This window comes from Balearica regulorum, chromosome 6, assembly GCF_011004875.1.
Source record: "Balearica regulorum gibbericeps isolate bBalReg1 chromosome 6, bBalReg1.pri, whole genome shotgun sequence".
In the NCBI taxonomy this organism is placed as follows: Eukaryota; Metazoa; Chordata; class Aves; order Gruiformes; family Gruidae; genus Balearica; species Balearica regulorum.
In genome coordinates, this window is record NC_046189.1 from 16,682,973 (window position 1) to 16,708,770 (window position 25,798).

A 25,798-nucleotide genomic window follows, 5' to 3' on the forward strand; every position below is an offset into this window, starting at 1 on the left:
GGAAAAGGGGATGTGCACTATCTTTAGCTGGTCTTTGCACAAAAGTGTCATTTCAGTTCACTTTTTCCCAAATACAGAGCCCAGTGACTGGCGATAAGAAGATGGAACTGAAAATTAAAACTGCAAAATAGGACCAGTGCTGTGCTTTGGTCGTGTCCGGTATTCACCCCAGCACAGCCAGGAAGGAAATAGCCTGAAAACACCAGATGCTCTTTGCAACTGGTATTTTGGATATATTTCTAGCAGGGATTTCTCCCCTCCCCATGAAAACAGACACACATTCTCATTTAACAACTAATTGATTTATTTAACAATACAAATTTCTTTCTACTGCATGGTTTAGCAGAGAGAACTTGAGAAACAAAATTAGCTTCTTTTCTTTCTTTAAAGTTTAAATGTTTACACAAAAACAACCTTTACTTCAGTAAATATAAAATTTACACACAAAAAAAAACTACATTAAAAAAGAACAGAATCATGACAAACCAACAAAAAAAAAAAAAAAAAAAAGGATGGGAATTCAGTGTAAAGGATCCAATTGCAAGGAAGGCAAAATGGGGCAACACTAACAAGGCATCCCACTTGTACACCTAGGTATCTGAAGTTGTAGGTACAATATAAAACCAAAATACATTAAAATTAGGAATAAAACCTGTATTTTTATACCATAATATTTTATGATATAAATATCTGTAAATTCTGTAGGCAACACGGTTAACGTGTGAAATACACAGTTTGCTCTTCACTGGAAAGTCACTGGAGTGGTGTACGAGCACCGTGTCACCCACGAGTGCGCTAATGGTCAGCAGTGAGCAGACTTTAGACGTCCCGCCTGGATGTGATAGCCCCTTGTTTCTTTGCCAATCTGTGCTATTTCTCACACGTCCAATGACATAATGAGAAACTCTGGTCACCTTCAGCAGTGATTTCCAGCACTTCATCTCCTGGCATTAGTCTGTTACCTGACTTAGGCATATTCACCTGCCAGATCCCCTGTTTCTCATTCCCTTTTGCACTTTATAACCTGAACTCTAAAGCTATCTTGTAGCTACCAAGAGAGACTGGCTTCTACGTTGAGATATTTGGGATACACAGTTCTTCAAGCCACCTTCAGGAATCTGTAGAAATATTTAAAGTAGGGTGGACAATTCATGGTCAAAGGTCATGTGATACAAAAACCAGGGACCTATATAGTGATGGCTAACTTTAGATCTAAATCTTTAACATTTTTTCTATTGCTTTAATATTTAAACTTAACATTCAGTTTTCATATATTAAATGAGCAGAGCATCTTATTCATGGAAGTGCTACATTATCTCCAAAAACACCAGGTAGTAAGGGAGACTGTAAAGTTCAAAATTAAGCGTAATTTTAAAAATCATTTAAAGGGAATCAAGTCTCTTTTTTTTATAATCAATATTGTGACTGGAAACCTATAAAAGCTTAAATTATAAAACTATTAGTGATTCTACTTTTTAAACTGTATGTACTATAAAGCTGTATATCTTTGTTACTTACAGATGTTACAAAATTTCCAAGCCAGAAAGTGAAGGGGGGTGACCGTAGTCTAAAAGTTTTACAGATTTCATTTTCACTAACAAAGGCTCATTTCCCCCACAACTGTTTTTATGTCATAAAAATCTGATTAAATTTATTCCACTACTTTCTTTTCTGGACAGATGATATAGTGTTCAATCATGCTTTGGAAGACCATTTTCAATGGGTAACTGTAGTTATCTAGATCAGCAAGTCCGACTTGCTTGACTTGGAAACAAAAGCATCAGCCTATCTCTAACTTGGCCCTCATTCTGCAAGAAAAAATCTGTAGCAAGACTCAGGCAGCCTGTTGTGAGAGCAGGACTGGCCCTGAAGCAACCAGCTACATTAACTTCTGCAGTAAGCCTATGCAATGCTCTCATTCCAACTCGAGAAAGAGCCGAACAGTATTAAATTTAAGGAAATTGTAGAAATGACGCTTGTTCTGTAAAAAAAAAACAAAACAGGGAAAACTTAAACAATCCACAGGTGTGCATTAAACATTTAATAGCAAGCCTTTGCTTATGTATATTAATTTAAAGATTATCCACAGGGATCTGTGATACATTGGCCCTGCCTTGTTACTATAATTAAATTTATTCAAATATTAATTTAAAATAGGAAAACAAAGAAACTACTCCTTGGGGAATATGTTTATTGTGTTTGAGATGATACACTGGGTGCTCTCTGAGCTACAAAGGGAAAAAGGAAATCCTTTCGTTACAAACTGACAAAGGTAAAAGTTAAAACAGTTTTCACGACAGCATGTACCACATATTGGAAATAGATCTGGGTTTAATACAAATGACATAATTCCTAGTAATCTACAGCTACCTTTAATAACTTCATACAGATAATGAATTAGGCTAAAATGCACTATAATATTTGGTTGACTTCAGGAACAGTATCCTTAGTACATCACAAAATACATTTTGATATCCCAAAGAAGCAAGACTTGCAAGTAGGCATTTTAAACATAACTAATCTACAGCTACAAATTTCTACTCTTGATAGCATTTACCTTTTTGGAGGGCAGTATCCCAGTCTTCAAAAGGATAAAAGCAGAGTAGAATCAGTATAACATATACACAGAAGTCCGTATTGTAAAGGCTATAAAGATTTGTTGCACACTGCAAAGCTGCCTTCTGCACCTTCACACTGCACAAGTAGTTTGTCATTTATGTTGCATATCTCTTGGTCCACTGTCTGGCTATCCTGTCATGTTCTGCTCTGTTGGTCAGGTACTGAGTGGCTATGCTTCCAACCAGAGGGTCAGCTGGAAAAGGCAGGAGAAGATGCATCAGAAACCATTACACAATAAAAAACCCCACCAAACCAAAACCACCACATGATTTAAAATACACAATCTATTCCAAAATATAGTCTTTATTAGGCCAGAAAATGCTGTGAGATATAGCAGGGCTCTTATCATACAAGACATTTCCAAGAGAAAGCACAGAGTCAATCAAGAACGGTAGGGGTTGGAAGGGACTCCTGGAGATTATTTACTCCTACTCCCCTGCTAAAGCAGGCACAATGAACAGAAAAAGAAAAGAGAACAGTCTGTTGTGGTTCTCTGCATATTAATGAATCGTGCCTCAGCCAGGCACCCTGCTTTCACCCCTTTGGAAGGGCTGCTGCGTGCAGGGGACGCTCAGCGAGCGCAGCCTGGCACAAGCCTTGTGTATGTTAAGGTACGGGCACTGCAGGATACACACCCAGCCGATCCAGTTTGCTTCAGGAGTCACCGAACTTTTGTATCAGAGGCTAATCCATCTCTCCCTGATCATTAGTAGTCTTTTGTATGTGAACTGTCATCTTAGCACTACTGCTCAGTTCCTGCCCTGACTGCAAGCAATTGGCATTCATTGCCTAATGACAGTGGTCACACGATTGTTGCTGAGAAACTGTACTGCTTCCAGGGGAGTTCCTCCCCTCCATACAGGAACAAGGAACTCTCTTTGAAAAAGTGAAAATCTCTCTGAACACTGTCCCCCTCACATTTGCAAGACCAAACGTTTCAATTGCTGTCTTAAGAGAAGGGACTTCCTGAGGGCCCTTCCAACCTGCAGGATTTATGAGTTTACAACTCGAGAACTTTGTTGCTTTCCTGGATCGACCGCTCGCTGCAGCTCCTGCAACACAGACCTTCAATGACATCAGCTTATTTTCTCCACCATACCTTGGGGAAAGAAGGGCTTAATGTTATTTACTTTCTGCTGTGCCACAGGAGTGAAAAGTGCCATTAAACATGGGACTGCATCCAAGCCGGAGTGTTTCATCCCCAATTTTAAAAATACTATTTTTTATTTAATCTGCATACAATAAGTATCCAAATCACATTCCATGGCAAGTAAGTCAAACGACTAAGAGTGGACGCTCAGTAACCTCTCAGCTCCTTACCTGGGTTGCAGTCTGTCAGAAGAGAACAAATAGACAGCAGAACCTTTGAAATAGTCAAAGCAGGGCTCCAGTTGTCTTTCAGGATATCCAGACAGATGACTCCCTGACTGTTGATGTTGCAGTGATAAATTCTGGTACGGAAAGTAACCTGGAATCACAGCGTGAGAGACAGAGAGTCATTCAGTGTTGCCCAGGGATGCTGCCCCTTGTCTCTGAGCAGCAGCAGCGCCTGGGGCGCTCCCAGTTCTGCAGAGCTTCTGTGGAGGCAGCTCCTCACTGCTCCTTCCCAAAACCACAATTATTTAACAGAGGAATGTATGTTTACTGTAGTCATGGCTACTTTTAAGACATCTACCCTGAGATCCTTAGTGTGCAAACTGCTTTCACACAGGCCCTCAGTCTGGCACCCACAAAAATTAGGATCTACTTTGTAGTACTGTATGCTATTTAATGAACATATTGAACGTCAAGAATGATCTAATCGCAAACGTAACTTTACTGCGGTTTCTGGAGGTGAAGAAGTAGACAGAACTTGGCTGCATGTGCAGTATTAGGTGATTTTTTCATTTATTTCAAAAGCCTAAATATAGACCATGAAAACTAATATTTAAAATTGGAGTATTGTATTATTATTGTTCAAATTAGCAATGAAATCTTTGCCTTACCCTTCATTAGGCACGACATAATATACATCCAAAATAATGCTATCCCACTAGCTAACACCATCCTCAGTTTTAAATTATTCCAGACTAATAACGGTAGAGCATGTAAGCATTATTCTGCACAAATGAGAAGTTAGATATATCTAAGTGCTTTAATTACATAAAGCATAAGAAAATGAGGAAAATTTTCATACTGATGCAGGAGGGGAAAATCCATGTTTTCTGAAACTACTGCAAATTCAAAAACAATCATGTTCTTAAAAAAAATCCACAAGATTTTCATGAGGTGTTTGTCTAAAACTCTGCATCACTTCATTACAACAATCTTAACTCAGAGAATATTGAATTTTGTGAGTTTCAAACAACTGTGAAATACATAAAGGGTATATTATTCTTTATACTGTAATCCTTCTGGGAATGAAAAAGATATCTGATTTATAATAGCAACATTATAACCCAAAGAGCCATAAACTGTAGAAGTGTTGTGTGGTAGAAGGTATTTAGTCTTTGAGAATGTCAGCAGAGTCCTTTCGGGTGAGCTGGGCAAGAGCTGTAATTGGGCATTAAGGGAGAGGAGGAGGGAACAACCTTTAACTTCTTTGATATCTGTTAGTAAATTGTGATTTCTTAAGTGTTCATACCACTTCTTAGCAAGGAAATGAAATTTTAGTTTAAGTTAAGGTTAATTTCATTTAATAAAAAGAGCTTTTGCTTAAAAATATTGTCAAACAAGGCTGCTGATCTTGCCAGTAGTAAACAGATTGACATCGTACAATAGTGGAAATCATCACAGTAATTTACCCAATTTGAAGTCACAATATAACACTCTAGTTGTCTATCTAAACTTCTTTTAGTTTTCTGTTATTTTGCTAAAAATTACATGAAAATATATAATATAGAATCTGGTTCATAACAGAAAAAAGTTTATTATACATATATTTTAGTAGCTGGAATGAAAGGAAGTATAAGGAAATATAAGGAGGTCTTGCACTGTCTTCTATTAAAATTAATATATCTTGAATCTTAACACTTGATCAGAATAATCAACTCATTGCTTGGTAAAGCTCGGAAATCAGTATTGACTGTGGTAATCAGGAAATGAATTAGACATAGGATTTTTCTGAAACTGCAAGCCAAGATTCTGGACCTTGTAGTTTTCAAACCATAAACAAATTTGATATTCAGAAAGCAATGAGCACTCACTCGCTGCTAGTTACATTCTTCTCACATGTGAAAAAATGATAAACACAATAAAAACCTTACCCTTACCTTTGGTGGCTTGAACGGATAGTCAGATGAAAATGTGATATCCAGGAAAAAAACACCTCCTTCATATACAGACCCTGGAGGTCCAAGTATAGTAGATCTCCATTCATAAATGTTATCCCCTTTAGGACCGGCACTGTGTAAAGAAAGAGGAGAGAGGAAGAAAGAGTCAGGTGTACCTTTGAGAGAGGCATTTTATGGATTCCCTTCTACATTCATTTTGTTGGATACAAACCACTTGCCTACCTTAAACATCTGCCTAACTTCCAACTGATTTCAGTGGGCTCAGTGTTTTAAACAGGCACGAAAGGTGGGCACTCTGCTGTGCCTTTGGAGATACAGCAATGAAACAGATTGACCATGAACTACTGCACTGTCACTCTGAATGAAACATATCCCCAGATCTGCTTTCTTGAGTATGAGGTTGCTCTGAGCCTCTACATCACACCCCTCCAATGACATCATATTCATACAGAAATGGAATTGTATATCTTGACTACTTTCATCTTCTCCAGGCAATAAACGGATCATACCTTTCTAAGCAATGTAACATATACATGTATATTGATACACATTTATTGGCACTTGTTTCATGGGGCAGAGTGAAATGTTACACCCTTGGGCAGGAAACCTGGGGATGGGACAGACAGAACCAAGTAACCTGGAATTGAGTTTCTTACAGCACTGTTACTCCAAATAACTATTTTCTTCAGGATATATTTGTGTTATGCCTCCAGGCAATCAGCATTGAGACTACCAGCCAAAAATAGTTTATTTTAAGAAGTACAATAGTGAACACATTTCTTACTAGGGGAAGGGCTATTGCATAATTAATTATTTAAGTAAAGCTTTGAAAGAAGGGATAAGGAACAAGCATTTTCTCGACATCTGACACATCATACTTAATGTTATTATCACACAGTAACCATCTAACCTCCTCAAAAAAAAAAAAAAAAAAAAAAATCAAAGCACAATCTTATTTCTGTATGCAAGTCTCAGGGTAAAAACTAAGCTAACCTTCTGCAAAAGGTCCTGAATCTGAACCACTGAGGTCCAAACTGACTGCTATGGAAAACACCACCACTGAGCTCATGCAGGCATGGTGGCCTTATCCTATCGATGCACACAAGTCAACAATGCGGCACTGTAAGAGATCCTTTCAATTCTCCCCTCCTCAGCAGCCACCCAGGCACCACCTATGTCTTGCGGACACGTGGTGAAGCATCCCTCTTCCTTCTCCCTCTGTGGTCCCAAGGAACAGGCACTGAGGACTGTCATATGGGATTGCACATGAAGCAAGCAACAGGGCATGGCACCAAGCTGTTGCCTGGATGTTTGTGGTTTCTGGCATTGCTCGACACTCAGAGGAGCCTCCCTACAACCCTCCAAGTGTTCATATAGAACAAGGCGCTTCCCACATCATGTCACCTCATGTATTTGTCATACATATGTCCGCAGTCTATAACATGGCATGTTGGACATTCATCCTTACTACGTAGCCAAACGCGTGGAGACACTCATCAGAGACAAGGAATATGAGCAGTCTGCACTATGCATCTGCAATTCCCACACCAAAAATGTAGCTATTTTTACATTTAGGTCATATTCGAGAAACAACCGAAAGCTGATTTTGATTACGAATTCCCTTTCAATTCATAATTTCCCAACATGTTTTTTATCTTGTGGATGTTTCACGTACTGAATGTTTAAACTGTTGCAGGCCTTTCATTAACAGGACAAAATAATCACGGGTTTTGGCTGACATCCTATTTAATTAAAAAAATATTTGATGGAGCTGTAGCTATTTTCCTGTTGCCAAAATGAAACTAGGTAACAACAGTGTGCTGGCCTCCAGAGTACAGCCAAGAAAGAAAAACTAGAAGTGCTGTCAAAATAAAGTTGGGTCTAAAATCACTGATCTTATCTTTCTATTTGCAATGCATGCACAAAAGTGGAAGAAAAAACAGTAGATAAATTTTAGGGGGAAAAAAGGGAAATCCATAGCCAAGGAGGTCCATTTTCGATGATGTAATGAACCATTCGCACCCTCAGTGACTCCAGAAGATAATTCCATTCATGCTCTCTAAAAAGCAATTAGTGTAAGAACTGAAAATATTGGGGCAATAATGACAATATTTAAAACCCACACAGGCCACTGAAATGTTTTAATTAATTCTTGACATTCATCAAGCTTACAGCTAATTAGTATTGTGCTTGGAAACCAAATTTCTATGGAGCAATTCAATTTCAGCATTAGATGTCCTAATGACTGTTTTATAGTTTAATGCAGAGGTTAGTGCTCTTGTCTTGTGTGTCAGGTACCTTTCTTTCATACATCTCTAACAGCTGGATGCAATTCAATCAGATTAATGAAACAGCTGAATTAAATTAGTGACATATTTCAGCCCAATGAATCAGTCACAATTAAGTGCGGCACCAGTCCGGTGCCAAACTATCTGGTAATCACTCACCAAGTCAGAGCAAGGGCACCTATCAGCTAGTAGCCAGAAGCTAAGTGCAGTAACTCTCTGCCTATTACTAGCTGCTATCCTCTTCTGTTCTACCACTAGCAATATATAAAAGGATCGGGCTATAATGGGAGAAAGGGAATTCCTAACCTCGTTAGAGGAAGAAAATGCTGTGTTCAAAACCCCTCCTACTGCTGAGAAAAGATTGCTGCAATGTCAAAAGTAATACAAAGCTGTAACAATAACCGCTCTCAGATAAAGGAGAAAATTGTTAAATCAAACAATTTCATTACACCTGAATGAGGTTGGTGAAATTTCTTTTTAACAGCTGAAGTGGTGTCTCGCCTCCAGTGATGTAAAAGATACCCCTGCCTCAGTAGTCACCTGAAAATCCTCGCCATTAATACATTATTGGGGTGAGGAGACACAAGACTAAAGAGCAGAAACAAGACATCACGCTTGGCTTCTACCACCCGTATATTTCCACTGGGGATTGTCCTCAGCCAGCCATACCCGTGTCTTTTGTATACACACCAAGGTAATCTTTTTTGGAAGTAAACAAACCTACATTCTCTAAGGCTCAGCAAAACACTCCAGATGTATTCACAGCAGTCTTGGCCTCTGCAGCGATTTCCACAAGGACAGGACGGTGGCATTACACCCATGTGGACAGGACAGTGGGGTTACACCTACGTGGACAACTGCAGAGAAAAAGCAGAAAGCACAGTCCTGCCTCAGGCAACCCTTCGGTTGTGTACTGAGCTGCGAGCCCTGGAGCCCTGCTGGAGTCGCTGTCTCCAACTCTGCATCACCACAAAGCATTGTCCTGGTGCTGCAGAAAGTCTCAAGGAGGGAACCACCACTCCCTGGTGCAAATCTAACTTCTTGTTCCCACGGAGGACAGCAAAAACCCCGGGCTGAAAACTAGGAATAAGGAAGCTTTCCTCTCTCCGTAATTTTCTATTTCATTGATACACCCAGAAGAAATACTCTCCTTCTGCTGGGCACTAAAGAGGCTGGCACAGGAGGTGCTTCTAGGGGCTGTGCTCAAGCTCTTTATTCCCAGAAGTTCTCCTGTTATTCAAGAGACTTACTCTCCTATTGCAAGCATAGGCTGCGAGCATCTCACCTTAAACCTTGAGAGCCGTGGTGAGGCTAGGAATCTCTCTCGCTTTCTGCCACGCTGGACAGAATACCCCAGGCAGAGTGCTACCAAGGGGAATTTCCATGGTTTTCTTCCCTTCCCTGTTTTCATCGCCTGAAGACGCAGGTCCTTCTGACTTCCCCCATGGAATCCATCTGGACGCAAAATCCTCCTCTATTCTGTCCTTTAAAAATCAAAATCCTGATGGAACAATGGATCTGAAGACAACTTCAGTGTTTCGGCTACACTGCATACATGTGCAGTTCACTGCTACCAGCCTGCTGCCCTCCTAAATTAGCCTACGGAACATCAACAATTCAGTAAAGGCACCACCAGTATATTTTCAATAAAAGAACCACTTGAATAGTTTTTTAAAATATGGGCTACAAAACTCTCAGGCAAAATAACAAAGCAAATTAATTGAAATGACAAAATATTATTTGCGAAGTTAAGGGGTTTTTACTTCATCATAAAAGCTGGATTAATTTTTTTAAAATAAATTAGATAAATTGACAGAATAAAGTTAACTGGCTACATCTGCTTCCTAAGTAAATATTCATTATGCCACTTCACTGAGGGATATATACCTGATCCAGATAAGACAAAGGATTTATAACCACACTCTATCCAAGCTAGTCTGCTGAAGAGATTTAATTTACAAGTGTGACTTCAGATGGTGAATTTGAGAAGACGTGAGGTTAAACTCTAGAGGCCCAGGGGGTCAGACCAGGTCCTTTAAACCTAACTCTGCTGAACCCTGGGCTCTCAGGTTTCACGAAGATGAAGAACAGCTTTTCCAGCACAGTGCTATGAGCATTCACATGGATGCAGTGGCATTCACACCAGCAAGAAGTCTGTTAGAGTCCTGATGCAGTAGTTACGGAAATCAGAATTCAGCATTTGTTACAATTCACTAAATCAGAAGGCATTAGAGCTGCCCATATGGAACTAGCTGCAGGACGAGAAATTTCCAATCTACATGATGCTAACAGCATGCTGCTTTCTGCACTTGGTAAATGCGCTTCTCCTGTCAACAGCACTCCTCTGAAACATGAGGCTCTAAATTTGGTGACAGACTGCAACTTCATAGGACTGAGACTGTGACAAGGTGAGGGGTGAAGGAAGATGTAATTTAGCTAGATCTGATGTTAACTCTGTGTTATACTTCATTATAAGAAACAATTTGAGTCTGTAATAGGATACAACTGAGGGGAAAAAACAAGTGAACTGTTTTTTAGGAAGCTTCTCGACAGTAAAGTCTGCCAGACTCTAAAACGTTAATGAGAAATGTCATTGGTACCATAAAACTAAAGGTACTGGTCTATATCTCAAGGTGCCCATTGGGGGTGCCTACCTAGCCCAGGCTTAAGTGGTGGAATATTTTCCTACATTCTCCTTTCAAAGGCCTCACACTTAGGCCGGACACCCAGGCAGGTTTCACAAAGGCAGCAGCTAACAAACCAAATGGGGTACCTGGAGTGAGGGTTACATAAGGAAAGGGCCCCCTTCATCCTCCCCAAACTTTTATCTCAAAATCAGATTCAGCAAAAGCAAAACTCCCTAAGCTCTTCACAGGCTGCTCATCCACAGCGACTCTGTCACAATGGTATAATTAGAATTTTTACAGCAATGTAAGTGAAGACAGTGCTTTAAGAAAGGAGTAAGATACCTTTTTTGATTTTTCTTAATTCAACCGAAGGTACTAAGGAAAGGAAGAATGAATACCCTTAAGTATGTTCCACAACCTCATCCTTGAAAAATCCACTGCACAAAGCTACATAGTGAGCCTTGCAAAATCCACAACCCATCTTCAGAAACTGAATTTTACAAATCCTGCTGTAAAAAAGGCACTCAGCACGTTACCAGCATGAAAGGCTTTGTATTGGACAGCAATGTCTCAACTAAAGCTGTTGGATGATGCTCTAGTTCAGTACCATGCCACTAGAGGCTAATGGGGCTGTAACAGATCCTACCAGCATATACAATTCAGGCAAATACACAGGTCCCATCTGTAGTGAGTCTGCCTGCCTCGCCAACAAAGCTTCCAAGCTTGACGAACTCATCTCCAGTGGAAGGAGAAAGCCCCAGGCTCAGGTAACTTCGAGTTACTGCAGAGCTGGGGCCTCATATCTACCATGTATGGTATCTAGTGTGGATGCTGATGTTGGCACCTCAGACTTCCCAGACAATCAGGTAGAGAGATCAGTGACTCTGCAGCACAAGGAGCATCTAAAAATTCCCTAATACCAAGGTTCTCCACCTCCCTCTGGTGACACCTACTTTTCACTGACTGCATGGGGAGCTTGGCTCCTCACTCAAGCCTCTAAGCTCAGTACTTTAGAAAATCCTCCTCACCCTCCATGCAGTGAGAAAAGGTTGTCTAGCTCTGTATTCACACACTACCTTGTAGCACACTAGCTTTTCATCTAGATATTAATACACACTGCCATGCTGCTGGTAATTAAAAAAAAAAAAAAAATCCTCACAAGGAACCAAAGGATCTCTGTCCGGTGCAAACTAGCTGACAGTTCAGCGTTACTCTGTGAAGCCTGGAGAGAGCACAAATCACCTACCACTAGTTGTATTTTAATGTTAAATATGGAAATGGAAAGATGCTCAGATTATTCTCCTGCTTTGATATTTTCAACATTTTGAAGAAAATTTATCCATTACCTTTTTTCGTAATCCTCCTTCCCCAATTGTGGAGTCGCTCTTGTATTTTTGGTTACAGAGCGCAAGAAAGGAAATGAACATTAATTAACAGACACACATTTGTGGCTTTCAGTCCTGTGACCTTTAAAAACTAACAAGTATGGACAGCATTTTCCATTTTCTTTATTTTTCAATGCCTCATTTACAGGGCATTTCTGGAGTGCTTCTTCTCAGCATTCATGTTATCAGCACCAGCACCTAAGCACCTGTACTTACAGAATGGAGGCAGTATATCCTGTATACACAGAAAGCATACTGGTTTCACTGGCAGGAGCCTCAAGTATAGCCCTAATTTTTGGATTACAGCATTCTTCTAGGGTTGGACACATGTGGGTTGTCTACAGCAGTATATCAAATCTGTGTTGAAAACACTTTTTTTATAAGGTACTCACTATTATTAAGGTTTCCAGGTTATGTGCAATTTCTTACAAAGAAAAGGTTTCAGTCTATTGTGTTCTTTATATAGCTACAACTGTTCTTATTTTACCTGCCACTGAACTATCTGCTACATCTGTTTGCTGAAAAAGGTTATTTACTGCTTCTAGCAGATTCACAGAGGCTCTGTGTAACTGAGGATACACACAGTCTAGTTCACTGTACAAACCCCTTTGCTTCTGTCACTTCCTTTAAGTCTATCATGCCCTTAAGACTGAAATCTAGAAATTACTGTTGGAAAAAAGCGCCTATTTTTAACTCATGGATCCCCTGCTAATTCAGCTGGTTGTGAAGCAGTGCAGGACTTGTGCCTGGGGCCATGGTTTGATGCAACAGTAAATCCAACTTGAGAGCTCCTCCTACCAGATCAAAAGCAGCGTGGCTACTCAAAGCAAAGTGCTGATCCAACGTAAACTAGCTTGGCCAAACCGTCTAAGTTCCAAAACGTCAGTGGATTAGCTTTGTAACACCAGGCTTTATGCTTAATCAGGTATCATTTGTCCTCCTGCAGCCAGCAAAAAGAGGGCATAAACTTTAGATTGCACGGTCCGGCTTAGAAATGTAATCATGCGGCCGTATTTGGTTAACGTCAAATGGTACCATTAGGGGAATCTAACCAAGTGCAGATCTGCTGTTAATCACCCTAAAGAGAAAGATGCCAGATTGTAGTGTTTTAGACGATTAAAACCTCCAGCGCTAAACTTGCCATTAGTAGAAGAATATACACTGTTGTTACTAAAGGAAGCTGAGTAACAAATCATTTGATAATTCTATCAAAGCTGTAATACGAAGATAACCCAAGTAATGTATTTTGGAAAGCTGATAGTTTTTCCACTGCCAAAAGCTCCATTAAATTAGTTCATTGCGACAATAGCTCAACTTTACTTTCCTCTCTGTTGTATTCCTGCTAGTTACTAGGACCTTTCTTGCTGCTGTTAGAAGTCTGCTCAGGTTCTCTCCATCTTCCAGAACAACCGTAGCCAATTATGGAGGCAGAATTCCTGTAATTTTTCTTTTGAAAAATAACTAACCCCAGAATGTAGTTTGCTAAATTACAGCAGAAATACTGAATTTAAACCAGGTAACAAAACATATCAGATTGTTTCTGTCTATGCTCTTGACAGAGGAATTGTAAGTATATACTACCCAGGGAATATATAAAAAGTTTACCAAACATGAGTTGGTTTTGAAAACAGAGAAATCCCAGGATTCACAGGCATGAAGAAAGTTTGTCCTGAACATTTGGTTTATTTTAAATATCTTGAAATCTGCATAGAAGTCCCTCTCACATGCTGACACTAGAGAAATTATCCACACTCCCTATTAAAACACAGAGCAGGACAGTCAGAAAGAGAAACATTTCCTGCTACTTTACCATGTGTTCATAATAACAAAGCCGTAATTTAGCATAAAATGAAAGATCAGCTCCCTGTCATCAGTGTTGAAAGACTAGTAGTACTAGTGGCAAAACGTGTGCTATTTTCTTGCTGTTGGTATAAAGCTCAATTTGTATTAAGGCCAAATCTCTTTGTCAAAGAAATTTGGCTACGAGGTGTACAGTTCACCTTTTCTTTCCACTCAAAATTACTGAAAAACCTGTATTTAGCAACCATGGCAAATTTTGCTTTTCTTTCATGAGAGAGGATCCTTCTCAACTCCCTAACACAAACAAAACTCATTTGGGATACACATATATTTTATTCTTCAATAAGTTACAGCCTCCATACTGAAAGGCTTGCACGGTACCTGAGAACTCGTGCAGCCTTAGTTTAAGGTGTCTGCCCACAAATACACAAAATGGAGGCACTCAGACACAGGATCATTTGCCTAATGTCATCCAGAACATGTGAGCTGTGGAGTATGACTGCAAAGTAAATCTTCCAAATCCCAGGCCATCACCTTACCCGCTGAACTGAGATTACACTATTAGTAGCTCATTCAATAGTTCTGTGGCATCCATGTGTTTTAGACATCAGTCACCTCCGTCATTCACTGCAAAATCTTCATGTCCAAAAGCTAAGTGACACAGACAAATCCAGCTGAGGATTTCCTACCAATATTTTCAATGACGCTTTTAACATAACAAAAAAAAAATCTATTCCCAACATCCTTTATGCACACACTTCGGATGGAAGAAAGAACAGTTAAAACAATTAATTTCTCTAACAGATCTAATTCATCTAAAAATACAACTAGCTTTAAAACTGTAGTAAACTTATAAAGATTCGTGCCTAGGAACAATAACCAGGCAATTTTCAACAGACTAAGCCTGCAAGTCAACTAGAGCTGTTCAAATGAAGTCCCCAGCTATCAACTTACCCAAAATACCTAAACATTAGGCAATTTCAAATACTGACCGATGTATTAAAAAATCTTTCACTGCTCTGTGGATGATGCTTTGTTTCTTAACGAACATAAACGTATCTTCAGCCAAAAATTGACAAGAACTCCACCTATGAACAGTGTTTTTCAAGACAGAAAGCACATGAGTGAATTAGAGAATCATCACAGCCTGACAATTCACGCCTAAAGGCAGACCCCACAATTAAACCTGTGAATGGCATTAATGTTGCGGAAAAACTTTCGTCTAATATTGTAAAAGGAGAAAGTGCAATTTAGTGAACACGATTGATTCAGGGACTGTACCAAGGACCACAAAAGAGAGACTTGCTGGGAAGTCACCTTCACTGAAATGCAGGTGTATCCACCAGTAGAAGATGAACACCCAATGTGTCTGGTGCTACCACAGGGGAACCTCCTCCTCCGGGATGTCCGGGATTGGGCTTCTCCACCACTTCACAGCCAAAAAGCTAGAAGTTGTCTCCCCCTCCGCCACCCCCCAAAAATCAGCTTTCAACTTCAGCAACAAAGTTACAGCTTGCCCACACCGAGAGGGAGAAAAGACAAAACCAGTCAGTTGGATAGCCTGCTTCCACTGAAACACATTAACACTCTGAATAAGAGGCACCTATTTAGGGATTTAATGATCTTTTATATATGCATATTAGTTTCACACTTTTAGGTGCTTCATACTAACTTCCTGAATGTTGCCTTGCAGCAAGCACTGAATATTCTCCCTCAAAAGAAGTCTGCATTGCCATCATCTAAGTCAGTTCTTGGTTCAGTCTTCCTAACCTTCTAGCGTAGGCTTTCTTCCAAATGTAATCCTATTATTACTTTTAAATACTTCCTCCCTCTTGCCTCTGTCCATTTCCACATCACACTGTACAGCCTAACAAAACAGCAAATGCTGTGCCACAGCTCCCTGTGTCGGGTGCCTAACTTGAAGCTATAAAAGTCTGATGGAAGTCTCGGTAACCAGTAAATGGCTGTATTTCTCCAAAATACAATTGACCTTTCCTGGCTCATACACAAACACCTTCCCCACCTCCAGCACCATAAGGATGACTTCTCAAGTCTCTTTCCTAACATGAGTGGGGTCACTACAGGGCTTTTGTCACTAGCTACTTTGTCTGAATTGAAAGAAGTCAGCTGTTTTGAAGGGGTGTCAACCTGGTTAGCCAAAACCCAAGAACCCTGTTCAATGCAATGGTCTGGTGTTCAGAAGGCCTGTCTTTAGTCCTGTTCCCACACTGGTTAACAAAATTTCCTACACTGAGGGTTGATTAAATGAGATTTTCACCTTTTCACAAAATTCATGGTCTGAAATGATCATCAGAGCTCTGGCTATGGGCTTTAAACTCTGCTTAAAGCAAAATGATGACAAGTTTCACATCCAGTGCTGGACATGAGTTCATCATCATTGACAATTTTTAAATATTTCATCTATGATTTGATATTACATTTTTTACCCTTTGTACTTTTAACAAAACAGTTCTGCAAATAAGCTTTTGCCAATCTGAATATATAAATCAAACCTCTGGGGTATAACACATTCCAGTAGACCGAGCGCAAGGTGACCAGTGCTGTCACACAACCAATTAACCCCAGAAAAACCAGCCCTGGGCCTCCTCTTACTCCTTCCCTTCCCTTGACACCTGCTTGCTTGTGAAATCACATGCGGAATTGCTCTGCGGGCCGAGAAGGAACAAGGGATTGCTGTCAGGCTGCCTGCGCTCCTGGGAGCAGCAGCTGGCTGCAGACTGGCTCAGCTGCCACCCTCAACACAAGAACGGGAGCGAGAAGTTGCAGCGGGGAGCAGGGCAGAATTGGGAGGATGCAGCAGCTCAACCTCAATTGGCTTAAAACATGCCAGAATTATACTCTGCAAATACAATTCTGGATCCACAGTGTCCTTTTTACTAAAGTAGAGGCTCAGGATCCTCTCTCTGTCTCTTCACCATCCCACTCTGTCCATTTAGTACATAAGTTGTAGAGTGACCCAACAGTGTGAGCAGTAACTGGCCTGTACCTAAGGCAAACTTGATTCAGGTGCTAAAACATTCACCCAACAATGTACATTTCACTAGCTGAATATGTGTATTTGGAGAGTTTCAAAACAAAAGCAGTTGAGGATAGGAATCTGTTTTGTATAATGCAGAATTGGAGACAGCTGAAGCAACACTTGGTATAGAGTAGAAATAAATGTAGCTTGTGTATTAAAAGCATTAAAAAACCCCTGTAAATAACAGCTTTAGCTCCAAAAGCACAGCAATTCAAAGGAATGGAGAGAGCATCGTGCATACAAATACACAGAAATCAATGTCTGATACAAGTTCACTTTACTCCACAAAAGTGTACTACACTAAAGAAAAATGTGAAAATAATAATCATTCCAGGGAAACAAAGTCAATAAACATCTAAGTGAAACAAGTCTCACTCAGTAAAATCTGTTTCTTGAAAAGCCAGCTCCAGCCCAACTATTGCTCCCTCTAACAATGTTAATTTAATGAGTAACTCTTCCAAATGAATGTTTCTCTGTGGAGACAGTTGTAGCACATGGGGCAGAAGTTGTTTGGGCTAGCCTTGGGAGCACGGGTTTCTACCCCTCCTCTAAGACAGTCGCCACCATTAAAGGATGAGCTAAGAAATTTGTGACCTGCACAGAGCTTTGCTGTAGAGCTTGGACCACTGGTACCAGTGGACTAAAATACGCTGCAACTTCACTCCACCTTTTTACACATCTGTCTGTTCCGAACTTTGATCAAAGAGAAATGTGATTTTCCCCCACAGCCCAGATTCAAGGCAGCTGTTAGGAAAGTGGCAGTTTACTGCCTGCAGTAGGATACAGCAACTCAGACCCCAGGCAAAGCAAAAGCATGTGGACAGCACCAACCTCTTCCTGGGCGCTAAATCCTTCTTTCCAATAGATCAGGTTGCAGCACCAGTTGCACTGCTCTCGGGAGTTAGATACCACCACCACAAGGACACAGAATGACTGTAACCTCAAGAAGAAAAGGCTCAGGCTGTGTATGTTTTTTATTTGACACTATAAGCATGATTTATCAGAGGAAAGAATACACTTAATGACTACTGTTGCAAAATTCATTGGGTTATATTCAAATTAAGTATAATCTCTTCCAACATGTTCTAATATTATATATTGATACATAACTCTACTTCCTTTACATTCTCAATCAGTGATAATTTAGTGAACACCATTACCCACACATTTGCTTACATTTGCAATCTAGGAAAAATAATGTTCTATCTGATAACTAATCTCAACAAAGCTCGCTCTTTGCTGCAGATTTTTAAGTATAGCACTGCTAGAAAAATTAACTTAAGACAGGCTGCCTGCTCATTGTACTTAACAGATTCAGAGCTGAAAGGATAAATACTTTTACTAGTAGCTAGCCTTCTGGGATTGATTACTGATATTTAGATAATTAAATATTTGTAACAAAAAAAAGTAGGAGGAAATATTGCGTTTTGATCTTAACCATTTTTATCACAGGTGTCTAAGACAAGATCAATATTCTGTTTTACAGACAGAATAATACATGTGACAGGGCAATGACTTGCTAAAAGTGACAGTAAGGGACGGAACGGGGTACAGAAGCAAAGTCTCCCAAGTGCCTGACAAGCAACCAGCACGAGGTCTCAGTGATTCCCATTCAGTGCTTGAAGGTTCATAGGCCTGAACTTCAGAAACCACACAAACACACCTTACCCGATAACCAGGCTGTGGACAGGTGCTCCCAAGAGACAACTTGCAAAATGAATCCAAATGGAAAGTTTTTCTTTCTTGTTTAAATCTTCCTTAATGAAATTTAAAAATAGTGCTGGAATATAACAGTAGTAGTAGTAGTAGTAGTAATAGTAACAGTAACAACAATAATGATACTAATGAAAGGATCAAACTCTGTGGCCTGGCTCTGGGTCCCTTGCACCTGAGGATGCTGCCATACCTCTCTGGAGAAGGTTACTCACCAGGTACCCAGCTCTAACAGCAGTCCCAAGCATCGCCAGCATTTTGGGCCGGGCAGAGGGAGGTAACTTCACGCTGTAGCACTCCAGCAATTCCCAGCTGCCACGCAGACCCTGGGGAGCACAGCAAGCTGATGTGGGGTAGACTGGCAGATTGGCTCAGGCGGGGAAAGTCATAAACAGCTCTTTGATAGCCCTTCCCCCACTGCACCTAGCAAATGCCAGCAGAGAGGACAATCATGCAAAGGGAGAGATGCCGGGCATTTTTTTGGTAGGAGGTAGTTTTCCAAAGAGGTACCTGGAGACTCTTCAATAGCCCACTGATAATTTGTGAACACAAAGATGTAGCTTTTCAGGGTTACGCTTCACGTCCCTCCTGCTCCCCCTCCAGTGCAAGCAGCAGCAGCTCTCATAGGGCAGGACTCCATAGGAGCTGGAAGCTAATTACCAGATGTCTTGTAAATCTTTCCAATCTGCACAACTTCATTCAGTTCGCAATGCTTAACATCAGCTCTTTTGGAACCTTTTCATCCTTATTTCTGTGTAACAAATTTTCAACAAGCCAGGAGTTCTTTGTTCTCTCCTAATAAAACAACCTAAAATGTTAACAGTTCAGCATGAAACTAATGAACTAAATGCACTTTTCTGGAGATCTGAACAGAAGCACAGGCATTTCCAGATTTATGTGAAAATTTATTAATTCTGGAAAAAGTGCTTTGGGCTGTTTCTTGAAAATAACTTTAGAACTACAAAAATGAATACAAACAATGGTTGTAAATTATTTATGTGTTTTGCCAAACATATGGGCACTCAAATCCTGTGCTTACTGAGGACAACTTAAATGACAATCTTAAAGGGGGCTGAAAAGAGAAGTGGACCAAGTCAGATGTTTGCTCGGATGCAACTGTTCTGTCCACAAAATTTTACGCTGAATTATTGCTAGTGGCGAAGCAGAGATGTTCTGCAGAGCATTGAGCATTCAAGTCTACAATTTATGTGAATGGAAATGATTTTCATTTGCCTCCTCTTGGGGGATGTAGTGAAATAGATGAAGAGTGAAGAGTTGGTTGAGTATTTCTGCTCCTACAGTACTTCTGACACAGGAGACTGTCAGTTCTCCCTAACCTATTTCAGTGGGCTCCATACCAAGTAACTGTATGGATTTAGTACGAAGCAGGAATATATACCCCCCCTCACATGACTCCTCCAGCTGGCAGAGATGGGAGGGGGTTGAACCAACCACAGAAGGCAGCTGGTGACACCTCCGAAGGTGCAGCTGATGGCAGAGCCAATGCCTGACCATGCTCTGACTGTGCTACAGAAGGAAAGATGACTCTGAACTACCTAGGAGACATGTCCTATGCCCAGGGCCAAGAGGAATGGGTGACATATAGCTTTTTGCTAGCTATATAGTGGGAATGTCCTGTTTGACATTAAAGTTGCTTTATTTAAACCTCTTTGGCCAAAAGAAATAAAGCAAGAACTTGCACCTTGGGCAAAACACCCAGGCTGCTGGATGCCACCTGCTCTGGAAAGACTCTGTCATGACTAAAACTGGAAGCAGTACTTTCACTTTTATTTTGTACAAATTCTACCTTGTGGATGCTGCAGATTACACGGTGTAAGAATAGACAACCTTTTTCAGCACTGAGTATTAAATGTATTTAGATGCATGCATTTTGGATAATAAGCCTAAAATACAGTATACTTCTTGGTAGTTGAAGATCATCCACTACAAGCAGCATCCTTCTTTCCTCCAAAATACTAACTTAAATACCCAAAATATTGTTCTCAGCAGATTATTTTCACAAAAGCATTCAGGAAACATCAAGTTTATAGGAACTGCCACTATAGAAGGAGCAGCTATGCCCCAAACCAAGTGACATTTAAATCACAATCTTCGTTTGAGCTGCTGTTGCAAGCAAACACTGGTATTAACTACAAAACCTCAAAAGTGGCAAACATATAATTAGTGGCTGTGTTCACCTATGGACAACTATCCAGGAGGATTATAGTCACATGAAGCTCCCACTTTGGCAGGCACAGAACAACATGATTCCTCCATCACCAGTACGGCCACAGCTCCCAAGCAGCAAAACTCAGTGAGAGGACCGGACCCTTCTGCCCCATGTTACATCCCTCATGCCTTCGGAAGAAAGGAAGCAAGAGGCTTCATTCATTCAAAAGAATTCCAGACAACAGGGTAGAAGAGTTGCTCCCATTTACAGAAGTGCAACTGCAATACCTGAAAGACAGTGCTGCTCCCGAACTACATTATCGTGATGAACTTGAGGCCCACGTGGGTCTGCCATAAGGGAACCAAAAGCATAATGCTAAGGCAGCAGCAGTGGTTTTTCCCAATCAGACTAAAAGCAATAAACTGTTTAAAATATATTCTAGGAAAGGAAGTATTGCAAAATCTGTTACTATTCTCCTGCTGAGAGTCAATGGTGAAGTGATGACACCAGTAATTTCTATCTGACTTTTTCCATATGCTTTTCTTGCATTCAATGGGAACAGTCACTCTTGTCAGCTCTAAGGAGCCCACCCTAAGTTTTTGTGTATTAAAGATAAAAAAAAGACTTAAACTGTTTTTCTCCAGGGCACTTGGCTCCCCATGTGATCCTGAATGCCTTAAACACTTATGAATGCTTCTTTTCTTTAAATGTTAACAAATTTCAGTCATTATTAGAGCAATTTTATGAGCATGGTTTTGTGAAAAGATAAATCTCCTAACATGCTCTGAAACAGTCACTCTACGACACTTCCATGCGCCTCTCAAACACTTCAGAGCAGGCACCTCCCTTTAAAGATCTGCCCTGGAGAGACCTCCAGCGCCCGGCATGACCTCATTAACCATTGACTCATCTGAGCCATGGAAGCAGCAGCAGACCACCTTTAATACAAGGCACAAAACTACTGAAGATATGAAGACAGTGATTAGCAATATGAAATGGAACATATCATGATGATATATTCCGGGCGATGCTTCTTAACTTTCTTCTTTCCATTTTTAGAGCTTTATACATACTCTGCAGACTGGCATTGCTGTGCTTCTCAGCTCAACTAAGTGGCTATGCCAAGTTTTCCTACAAAAAAGAATTACATTAGTCACTTAAACATCAACTGCCTACACAGTCATAAACTAATCCACTCAGCTCAATTATATTGCAGGTACAAATCCTGACCAGACCTGCAGTCTGATGGGAAGAGAACTTTGTGGAGCACAGAAAAGGGTGAACTTGCGGGGCTCTGGGGAGTGGGTGCCATTGGGACGCACCTCAGGAACCTAAGCATCCTCCCCAGAGAGCAGGTATGGAGCAGAGAGGAGCCATCTCTCAAATACCTGGGCCTTGAACATCTCTAATGCTCTGAAGGTCAATCCATTCAAAAGCCAGGAGGCAATTTTGTTGGCACTCCCAAAAAAGTGCTGCCTAACAAACAGGCACAGACTGGATTTTAGCTTCTGAACGGTCTCTAGGCACAGCTCCAAGCAATGCATCATGGAGTCAAGACACAAGGTGAAGCAGGTACGGATAAGGGCCACATTCAAAACAACATGGTACATTCAATATGCCAAGCATAAACAAACTAAATATAACTGTCTATTTGGCATCAGAAAGCATCCAACAGAAAAGCAAATCCCAACTTTCAAACACTGACTTCCCCCCACCCTTATCCACTTGCTGTTTGATTAATTTTGACAAGTTAGGTCAACAAAACTAATGTACGACTTCTGCAGACTGAAGGTTTTCAGCCTCCTTTTCAAGCTCTTCTACACCACTCCATTCACATCCTTCTCAACCTCCCTTCAGAAATGCAAGGAAAGTATATGTCTTCCACTAAAAGCTCAGCCAGCAGAGTCCGACCGCAGTTATCCCAGAATGTGCCCACATTTGCTCTACCTCTCTCCCCCCGTCTGGCTCAGCCAAATGCCTTCCATCCACTCTCAAAGAGATATCTTCCTCTTCCCTTGAGCGTGCCCCTAGCACTCCTTCAAACTGTCGCTCTTTTTACAATGAAGACAATCTTCATCTCATAAAGACAAAATTCCTTTTCCTTGACAATCTAACAGACTCAAGGAAGAAATACTAATTATAAATGGCAGAGTTTGCTGCTGCTTATCTATTGAAAATATTCATCAGATAGACAGACAGCAATACCTAAGTATCTTTCACCATCACAGGTTCCAACACAGACTGAATTATTCACCTTAGACTCATATTCGAATTGGAGAAGTTTTGTTTATAAAACTTTTCTTCTGAGCGTGCCTGAGATAACCACATAACAACCAGAAACTACTGAAAACTAGAGTATTTTTTCTTCCGGGATTTCTAGTTAAATGAATGCAATGATCCTCTTTATGCATGGTAAAATACTGCTTAATTGGTTTATGCCCGTTGCATAATAATATAGAAATAATCTATCATGTTTTTTACTATAAATTAAGTCTAAAGAGGATGGTACACTGCCTATAGCTGTTTGCACATTAATCTCAAACACCTATATCAATGCAAATCTGCTGTAGTTACCTGAAATACTTTGATCTGTTATCAGTGCTTATATTTCTACTGTCAACATTTATTTCTCCTTAAAAATCTTCCTTTTTAATCTAGAAATATTTCAATAGTGAAGAACAGAAATTGAAAAGGAAAATAACAAGGAAATATTAGAGGAGATTGATTAAATATTCATAAACCAGGAAATGCTAAATTTGAAGTTACACATGGCGACCTTAATTCTAAACACTCCTACAAGTTCCTGAAGTTCCCTTCAACAATCTGACTGTACATTGTATCTTAAATAATTTTTCACAACTTTAGAGATACCGCTTTTAGTAAGACAAATATTTTGTATCTATCACCTATAGAGCAAATTGTCTATACCCTGCTTCCTGCCAGTCAAAAATACCAACATACCAGAGAAGACCTATGGCTCATACGCTGAGCCAAGTTCACCACTAACATAGCCCCTGAAACAACTACGAGGAAGACAGCTGCACTGCTAAAGTGAATTACACGTTATATGATTATTAACCTTGATGGGAAGGAAAAAGTCTTGAGGAATAGTGTTTTTTTCCTAGAAAAGACATCAAACTAACGCCAGTGTTATAACATAAGAATGACAAAAATATACAAGACAGTAAATATTACAGGATGTATTAAGTGTGTATGAAAACATAGGCAAAAATAGCACCACCAATTTGAAAAACAAACAGTAATTTAAAGGGACTGTATAGTACAGAACAGTTGTCTGTACAGTTTTAGAGATACTGCAAGAAGTCTGCTTAACATGAAGAATCCATACGTATAAACATTCAGATTTGCAATTGTTTGACACCTGGGCATTTGTAAAGCTATCCAAGCAGCAGCAGCAGCTGCATTCCTTCTGAGCTTAGCCTCTGAATCCTCATTTTTTTTGTAAGAAAGCTGAAAAATGGTAAGGCATAAGAAAATCTCTGACTTCTTCACAGTAAATTCTCAGCCAAACACTCTGAAATTTGCTTGCTCTCAGTCCCCTGAGTATTACATTTTATACACTTGCCAAACACAAGACCTTTCCCTACCTCCTACTTTCTTTCAGCTACTTGATGCTCCTGTTACTTTTCTGCAACTTGTAGCTAAATCAGAGCATGAGACAATACATGTCAATACTCAAATATCCACAAAAAAAGATATAGGATTGAATAATTTATTTTGCAGACCCTCAAGAGTGAGAATGACTTCCATCTGTAAAGAAATCATTTCATCTTCCCTCCATCTCAATAAATAAAATCATCCTCTTTTTTGTTTAATTTAGAAGACATAAACAACAGAAACATTTGCTTTCTTTGGATTTAGTTTTCTCAAACACTTTATTTTTACTTTAACTGAGGACTCTGATTAAAAAAATATATCTGCATTACTGAAGAAGACAAAATAATGATCCCAGCAGCGGCACGTCTTCCTGACAGACAAAGAAAGTTCATCAGCCTGAGGCTGGATATCCCAGTCTCGCAGTGCAGGAACACTCACAGAAGACACATTGGCAAAAGTACCCAAAACCCAGCTAAACCATGACAAACCTACAAAAACATCCTCAGGAATTTCTGCACAGCTACTGAATCATGACTGAATCCTTCAAGAACAATCAGGCTCCAGCAGTAGAAATAAGCAACTAGTAAGAAGCAAGAGCAGCAGAAAAGCCCCACCAGGGTGTGGTGCACATAAATAATGCAGATAAATATGAAAGTTACTTTTCCCAAAACTCACCTCAGTGCAACCACGCTGCTCTGCTCTGGGAATATACGCCATGCCAGAGGCTGAGGGAGGCACGAGCTGGCCTTGTCCGTGGTGACTCCATGAATGAAGCCTGGAAACAAGCCAGCTCGCGTCTGAGCGCAGCATCAGTCCATCTCCCCGCCTGGCGCAAGACAGGTAATGCTGAGGAGAAGCTAAAGCCATCTGTGTGGCGTTTATTGATTCAGGCCTCTACTGGCTGGACAGTGCCTGGGCTGTGCCCTACGCCATAACTGAGAGGAGTAATTGAAGTCAAGCACCACCTCCAGACTTCAGTGAATCCCATGGGTGTTGTAACAACAACAAAACAGAAAGACCCAACCTCGGGTTGGTTTTTTTAATCACACTTTCCTCAGAAACACCAAAAGTAAGCTCAGCTGAGGTAGGGAATAATTTGCTTATTTGACAAAGTAAATGAGTTGATGTCAGCAGACTCACTGTATCCCAAGGAATTGCAATCAAATGAAGGTGCTCGCACAGGATTTTAAAGAAAGATAAATCTGGCTGGAAAGGGGTCGGTACTGTTCCCTCAGCCCTGGGTGCCTGCCGCCCGTATGTCCTGCA

The 25,798-nt window shown here is 40.4% G+C and overlaps 1 protein-coding gene across 2 annotated transcripts in view; it reads right to left on the minus strand.

Annotated features, from left to right (window-relative positions):
• Positions 1-280: 280 nt before the first annotated feature.
• The window catches only part of UBE2E3 (ubiquitin conjugating enzyme E2 E3), a 59,589-nt gene continuing 34,071 nt past the window's right edge, over positions 281-25,798 (minus strand). For both annotated transcript variants that reach the window (XM_075756508.1, XM_075756507.1), the window contains exons 4-6: positions 5,871-6,003; positions 3,940-4,087; positions 281-2,812 (exon numbers count right to left, since the gene is read on the minus strand). In XM_075756508.1, the coding sequence (XP_075612623.1) occupies positions 2,715-2,812; positions 3,940-4,087; positions 5,871-6,003 (379 nt within the window). In that variant the 3' untranslated portion in view covers positions 281-2,714. The remainder of the gene's footprint in view (positions 2,813-3,939; positions 4,088-5,870; positions 6,004-25,798) is intronic.